The sequence below is a fragment of the Brachyhypopomus gauderio genome, chromosome 20 (genome assembly GCF_052324685.1).
Source record: "Brachyhypopomus gauderio isolate BG-103 chromosome 20, BGAUD_0.2, whole genome shotgun sequence".
NCBI classification, from domain to species: Eukaryota; Metazoa; Chordata; class Actinopteri; order Gymnotiformes; family Hypopomidae; genus Brachyhypopomus; species Brachyhypopomus gauderio.
The window spans coordinates 4,552,251-4,560,260 of record NC_135230.1 but is presented as its reverse complement, the minus strand read 5'-3'; the positions used below and the strand labels follow the sequence as shown (position 1 = coordinate 4,560,260).

The 8,010-nt window shown below is 41.8% G+C and overlaps 1 protein-coding gene across 2 annotated transcripts; it reads left to right on the top strand.

The window, feature by feature from the left end:
• The first annotated feature begins 464 nt into the window (after positions 1-464).
• Positions 465-7,453, top strand: soul5l (heme-binding protein soul5, like). 2 transcript variants are annotated; one of them, XM_076982845.1, is made up of 9 exons: positions 465-507; positions 2,615-2,684; positions 3,176-3,235; positions 3,362-3,440; positions 3,633-3,753; positions 3,908-4,047; positions 4,427-4,590; positions 5,022-5,299; positions 5,490-7,453. In XM_076982845.1, exons 2-8 carry the CDS (start codon positions 2,632-2,634, stop codon positions 5,293-5,295), a joined length of 891 nt encoding a protein of 296 aa, XP_076838960.1. In that variant the 5' UTR covers positions 465-507; positions 2,615-2,631; the 3' UTR covers positions 5,296-5,299; positions 5,490-7,453. The 2 variants fall into 2 exon arrangements, with proteins under 2 accessions (XP_076838960.1, XP_076838961.1); XM_076982846.1 differs by lacking the exon at positions 3,176-3,235 and having other exon boundaries at positions 495-507.
• Positions 7,454-8,010: the final 557 nt, after the last annotated feature.

Here is an 8,010-nt window from a genome sequence, read left to right as displayed (position 1 = left end):
TTTGTGCGGCCATCTTGGTGGCTTCAAAAACTCACAATGGGAGTCAATGGTTTAACCGCGCATTTAACCACGCCCACTTACACTAATTCTCAGGTACATTTCAGCTTTCAGTGCTATTTGAATGAGATGCAATTCGTCAGCCAATTGGAAGAGCTCTTTATGTTAATTTGTTATCATTTTTATCTTAAAGGCCCAGTAACCGAATCAGGTTCTTGAATCCAAAAAAATATATAGAGGTTGGAAAATGGTCATATAATAAATAAATTAAGACTTAAATAAATTAAGTTTATGGAACATTAGGCTACACAAACCTCGTAAGTGGACGTCAAGGAAAAATGTAAAATAAATTCGTTAAAATATATACCCGTTAACACCGTCATTAGAACGCCACGCCTACGAGCGCGCGGGGTTCTTTCCTTCTTGGGCGCGCGCGCGTGTGTGCGTGCGCTTTAAGAGGACTTCCCCTGGGTCTCCGCTCCGCGGTTGTGCTGACTTCAGCGGCCGGCATATGGTGTAATTTTTGTTTCAATAGTTCCACAAAAGCAAAAGTAAATCCAAGAGCAGAAAGTATATGTTATGAATGCAAAACAGAAAAAAATATATCAAAAGTATATATTTTTTATATAATTGGTTATTTGAAACTTATTTTCGTTTGCATTTTGACAAGTTTTTGGTTCCATTGTTTTTGTTTTTTTGGATTTTCCCAGTAAGGTCTTTTGCTTCTGGAATCTCTCTTTGCTTCTGGTTCGTTTTTTGCTTCTGACTTTTGGAACACATTTCACGTGTGGGAGGGTCTTAGATGAAGGCGTTCCTCTGCAATCTCCATTGGTCACTGATTCCGGACTGACACAGAGCTCTGAGACCGCCTCTGGGACCAAGCCACGCCCACCCCACCAGCCTCCCAGCGTTTTCAAACATGGCGGAACGCGGTGGTTCTGTTTCACAGTAGCACGTAAACTAAGTTTTACCATAAAAGTTTATACAAAGGTTATAATTAATTGGTAAATGGTCTGTAGATATTGCAAATGTACACTGTATAATAACTACATTAAGCATGGCAGTTAATATTTAGCACACTTCACCAGCGCGAGCTTTTAAAAATTTTAGTGAACTGGATGCAGGCATGAAAATCTGTCACCTTGCGGCGAAATTCGCCGTTTTGAAGTTTTCATATTTTGCGGTAAAACAAACTCTTATGAAAAATAGGTAGATAGTAAAATAAGAAACAAGATTTTTTTGTAGTTCTAAATGATGAACCCTGGTATTTTTTACACTCATTTTTGCCGCTGATGTTATTTATTGGTTCATTAAGATGTAATGGTTTTGACTGAGCCATCTGGAATGGCGAAAGCGGCTCACGTTTACGGATCTGGCTCCATATATTGACAAGACAGGTCAATATTTTTCAGCGCGACATTACCGTGAGAGAAGTCAACAGGGAAGAGCGTGTTTAAAGCTAGCCTTTAAATTATTTTTAATTTAATCGCTGCTGTAGCTTCTGTCACCGTTTTGCTACATTCACAATAGTAGCGACTAGTTACTCGCTCCTCCTGGATCATTCGCTAGCGTCCCCGCGGGTCTAAAGTGAGAAGGAAACTAATCCGCACTCTGCGTTTCAATGGACTACTCTTCTTACTCCCACCCCTCCAAGTTAAAATCTTTTTGTTTTTATCTCTGAGTCGGACAGTGTCTGAATGTCATGTCTGACATGTATTATGTTTAGTATCTCTATGTTCAATGGTTCAATGAATATTGTTCACTTCTTAATAAAATATGGACAGCACAAGATGCATGTGATGTGTGTTTGTGTGTGGTACCTGCAGAACACTGAAAAACTGTGAGTGAACAAAGCTGGTTGTATATAGGGTGGCCACTTTTCAGTATTGCTTTAATTTTGGTATTTTTTACTATTATGGATTTTACAATATTTGGCATCACCTCTCGTACACCAGCTGCCCCCCACCCCCCGTCCGTCGCCATACCAGATATTGCAAATACTCATATTTCTTCCACACATCAATGTTCTCTCCATCCAGTTCACTAAAATTTTAAAAAGCTCGTGCTGGTGAGCATGCTTAATGTACTTATTATACAGTGTACATTTGCAATATCTACAGACCATTTAGCAATTAATTATAAACTTCGTATAAACTTTAATGGTAAAACTCAGTTTACATGCTGCTGTGAAACAGAACCACCGCGTTCCGCCATGTTTGAAAACGCTGGGAAGCTGGTGGGGTGGGCGTGGCTTGGTCCCAGAGCTCTGTGTCAGTCCGGAATCAGTGACCAATGCAGATAGCAGAGGAACGCCTTCATCTAAGACCCTCCCACACGTGAAATGTGTTCCAAAAGTCAGAAGCAAAAAACGAAGCAGAAGCAAAGAGAGATTCCAGAAGCAAAAGACCTTACTGGGAAAATCCAAAAAAACTAAAACAATGGAACCAAAAACTTGTCAAAATGCAAACGAAAATAAGTTTCAAATAACCAATTATATAAAAAATATATACTTTTGATATATTTTTTTCTGTTTTGCATTCATAACATATACTTTCTGCTCTTGGATTTACTTTTGCTTTTGTGGAACTATTGAAACAAAAATCACTCCATACCGGCACGGTCAGGTCTAACCAAATGAGTCATCATCACCGGTGCAGCTGCATCTCGACCACTAAACCAGCCGACATGTACGTATCCTGCTGTTCATTCTCAGTGATTAATCAGTAGGTTTGTCTGTTTACAGTCGTTCAAAGTGTGTATAAGTCTAGTAAAGAAATACGTTTCCCTGGTTATTTTGATCTTGTTTGTAAGCTAAAGTCGCCGTTTAAACGGATTGTACCGACAGAGTAATTATTTTGTGGGCTCGCGGAGGGGAATCTGGGTTAATTTCAGTGCGCGCGGGACTTTATTTGCCGTCCACAGAACTGTTTGCGTGAGTATCAACTTCCTCTGCATTGCTTCGCCCTGTCCTGTCCCGCAACACCTCCGCGGACACGCGCGCGCTCGCACGTAATGTCTACACCTGCACTCGATTTAGAGCTGCGCATAGTAGCCCCACCCCTGCACCTCCTGAGTAGGACAGTACTTCAGCAGTGGTATTATTATAACGCATCAATCAATCAATCAATCAATCATTCATTCATTCTCTCTTCACCTCCCCTCTCTCATCTGTCTCCAGGTTTCTTCTCTCTGGTTTCATTGCGTTGGTTGCTGGGGTGATAGCTGAGAATGGGGTGGGGTAAGATCCTGCTTATCCTGCCCTGCTTTAGCCCATACGAGTCTGAGTGTGTGTGTGCTGAGTGTGTGTGTGTGTGTGTGTGTGTGTGTGTGTGTGTGTGTGTGTGTGTGTGTGTGTGTGTTCCAGTAACTCATTCAGCAGCTACTGTTCACAGTCTTCAGAATGCCTGCAGTTTGACCTGGTGTGCAGAACAGTAGCGTATGAGGTAGCACATCTCCACCTCCACTAATACATCATACTGGGATTATGATGGACACACACACACACACAACATAATGCAGAGGGTTATGACACGCCCCACTCCATGATGCAGTTGTTTACAAGAGGTACAGCCTGTGTGCGTGTGTGTTTGCGCGTGTGCATGTGTGTTTGTGTGTGTGTGTGTGTGTGTGTGTAGGTGCGTCACTACACTCCTTCTCGCTGGGTGTCGACTGATGCAGAGGCGTATTTCATGGGAGTGGGAGCAGCCATGGCCTTCAGACGCCTCTACCAGTATATCAGCGGAGCCAACCAAGAAGGTGCGTGTGTGTGTGCGTGTCGTAAGCCAACTAAGAAGGTGTGTTCGAGCTCTACTGTCTATACAGATACTAGAGGTATAGGGTTCATGATTCTCTTTTTGTGGGTTACGTGTGTGTGTGTGTGTGTGTGTGTGTGTGTGTGTGTGTGTCGTAGGTATTCAGATTGACATGGCCACTCCGGTCCTTGTCAGAGTACCAGAGCACACTCCGTTGTGGGAGCCAGCTATCTACACACTCAACTTCCTGCTCCCCTCAGCCTATCAGGAAAATCCTCCCATACCAACCAATGACAAGGTCAGCATTTTGATGGTCAAAGTCAATCTTGTATTTACATAGTGCTTTTTACAAGACATGATCCCTAATGAACAAGCCAGGGGTGATGGTGGCAAAGAAAAACTCCATATGTAGGGATTAGGAAGAAACCACTGGGAGGACCAGCCGTGTGTGTGTGTGTGTGTGTGTGTGTGTGTGTGTGTGTGTGTGTGTGTGTGTGTGTGTGTGTGTGTGTGTGTGTGTGTGTGTGTGTGTGTGTGTGTGTGACATGTATACCCACCAGTAACAGGCCTGATAATGCTTAAAATTTTGGTTTAAGTTCTTTGAAATATCCAGATATTAAACTCTGCATTTGTGTATATGCCTGAGAGTGTGTAATGTGTTCCTGTGATGTGGCCAGCTGTATTTTACAGACATGCCAGAAGTGGACGTGTATGTAAGAGGTTATGGTGGCTGGATGTTGTCAGTCACATCTAGACTCCACTCCCACCTCTTAACCGAGGAGCTACAGAGAGTCAATGCTCACTACAACCACACCCACCACTACGCAGTGGGTTATGACAGGTACACACACACACCGCAGTACACAGTGGGTTATGATAGGTGGACACATACACGCCACACTACACAGTGGGTTATGACAGGTAGACACATACACACACACACAGTGGGTTATGACGGGTAGACACATACACACACACACACATACACACACACAGTGGGTTATGACGGGTAGACACATACACACACACACACACACAGTGGGTTATGACGGGCACACACACACACACACACACACACACACACTTGTTGTGTTCTGTTGTACAAGCACTTCAGGGTTTAAATCAGTGAGAAAAATCTTGCTTCTATGTTACAAACAATTTTACTTTATGTACACACATACACACACACACACTTGCATACAGACACAGTGTTGTGAATATGTGAACTGTAAGTTAAGGATACAGTGTGTTTGTGTTTGTGGGTGTGTGTAGTCCTCTGAAGCTCCTAAACAGACATAATGAGGTGTGGTATGTGGTGGAGAACGAGCCTGTGTGTGATGGAGTGAACCACAGTCTTCCCCAGGACCTCCACCCACACTCCTCCACCTCCACTGGTACCACCACCACTTCAACTGGTACCACCACCACCTCCACTGGTACCACCACCACCTCCACTGGTTACACCACCACCACCTCCACTGGTACCACCACCACCTCCACTGGTTACACCACCACCACCAGTGGTGCCCCAGCCACTTTGGCTTAGCCAGGTAATAAAATAATTCACCTAAAATTATAAAGTATAGTACTTGTAAAGTAATTCACCTAAACTTCAACCTAAACAGATATTTTCTTCTACATAATCTCTCATTTCCTCACTCACGTTAATGATGATTTTCTTCTAATCTCTCATAATAATCTCTCACCTTCTCTTTTGTACTTTCTGCCTCATTTCCCAAGCCACCAAAGTGGAGACCAGACTACAGATGAGACACGTGAGCAGAGGTGTGTGTGTGTGTGAGTGAAGACACTGATGTTTGTTAACCAGACCTCATACTCTACAGAAGATCTGCCTCTTTTCCTCTGCATGTTCCTGCTTTATGGTTTATTACATCCATGTCACTCTACCCTCTTACCTCAGTTATACAACAACTCCGCTACACAACACCTCCCTATCTCAATCTCCCACTGTAGAGCCTCCAATACTCTTCAGTCTACAGGGTAAAACATATACAGTGTGTATATACTAGTGGTGGGCCGTTAACGGCATTCGATAATGTGATACTCTTATCGGGCAATATAAAAAATATTGCCATTAATCTATTCTTAAAGTTGTGTTGGGAACTGGGTCAAAATAGGTAAAGCCCCCGCACACAGCGAGCAAGTAGCTGAGCCAACGGGCACGCACTGGCTGTGTGCGGGGGGCTTAAGCAAACTATGATGACATTCACCTTGATAGTTTAGCTAGGGTGTATTCTTAACCAAATTGCGCAGTAGGGGGCGAGAACGAATTTTCAAACTTCAGACTACCACAACAAATAGTTTGTGTGTTTACATGGATGCAGCCACGAAGCCGCCAGGTTTGCTTCATGGAAAATTCATTTTTAAGAAGCTTCCTAATGGAGACATTGACAAGACTAAAGTTGTTTGCACCTTATGCAACGTGGAATTAGTTTATTGTAGGAGTTCTACCAGTCTGAAGTACCATTTAAACACAAAACACCCATTTGCTAATGCTGCTGACGCTGGGTCAAGCACTGATGCAGCCCAGGGGAAGAGTCGCCACCGCCGAAAACAGGTTAAATGTACTAAATGTTGGCTTACATTTCAAATCTCACGTTTAGCTGAATAAACATGTTATCAACCCCTATCAAACATGTTATCAAACATATTATCAAATTCATGTTTGACTGAATATGCCCTCTTAAAGTATGTAGGCTTACAGTACTATTTTCATGTTTAACTGAATAAACCGTTGAACACGAGTAGCCTACATTTTATTGAGCATGTTTTTTTTCCAAAAAGTATCAAAGTAGAACAGCTTTCTCAAGCAGTCATTGATGCATTTTGGAAACAGGAGATGAGCCCCTGGTCTAATGCACCCTCTATATTAAGAAACCCTATCTCAAAGACTGACTTTTAGTCATTACTTGGGTAGCACGCATATTCTGAATGAGCCATTTAAATCTAGATTAATTTAAAGATTTCAGTGAGATTAATCTAGATTAATTTTTTAATCTATGCCCACCCCTAGTATATACACATAGTATGTACAGAAAGAGAAAGTACTTGTCATGGTTTTCAACTACTATATATATATATATAAGTGCTGTCAATTCCAGGTGCCACGATTAAAAGTCCTCACCAGGATTTTGCTCAGGCTTCATGGATTGCATTGATTCCACTAATTTTACCTGGATTGCTAATTAGAAAATCTAGCAAGCTTGAGCTAAATCCTGGTGAGGACTTTTAATCGTGGCACCTGGAATTAACAGCACTAATATATATATATATAATTACATACACACACACACATATATACACAGCGCCCCTTCTGGTGACTGTTGCTTTACGGCTTTTGAGTATGTGACGTATAAAGCACTTTTTTTCATTTTTCTCACATGTCCCTTGTGTTGTTAATGATGGATCCAGACTGTAAATGTTCCATGTTCCAATGTCCCTACCTTAGATCTGTGTGCTTTGATTGTAAACTTCTTACTCAAAATATAGTTAAAAAGCTCAATCGGTCTATAGTCTCAGGAGGACTGAGTTAATAGATCAAGTGGCTGATCTGTGGCAACCCCAGAGGTATAAATGTATTTCCATTCCACAACAAAATTATACACAACTATACACAACTATAACTGTGGCTCATTGTGTAGCACCTGTCAATAAAACATTATCTATTTTATGTCTGTTGCAAATTGTAAGATGTGTCTATTAATGTTTATTTATTGCACCCTCATGACCGTTAAAGGCCTACAGGAAATACCCCAGAGTATACATGTGTATTATTTGAGTAACCTCCAGTAAAAAAACAAAACAAAAACACAATTCACAGTCTCAGTATTGGAATAACAGAGTCAGGTTCTAGAAAATGTTTTTATTGGCATTTTAAATGAACATTTCCTAGAATAAACAAACATTCAGACTGAGATTATCTGATGATTTATCAGTCATGCGGAGGTCATATAAACACACGCACACATAGGGTTTTCCCATTGAAGAGAGGTTAGGCCAAATAGAGGTTAAACCCAGTGAAGAGAGGCTAGGCCCAATAAACAAAGATTAGGCCCTATTAAGAGAGGTTAGGCCCAATTAAGAGAGGTTGGGCCCAACAAAGAAAGGTTAGGCACAACAAAGAAAGGTTAGGCCCAAATAAGAGAGGCTAGGCCCAATAAACAAAGATTAGGCCCTATTAAGAGAGGTTAGGCCCAACAAAGAAAGGTTAGGCACAACAAAGAAAGGTTAGGCCCAATGA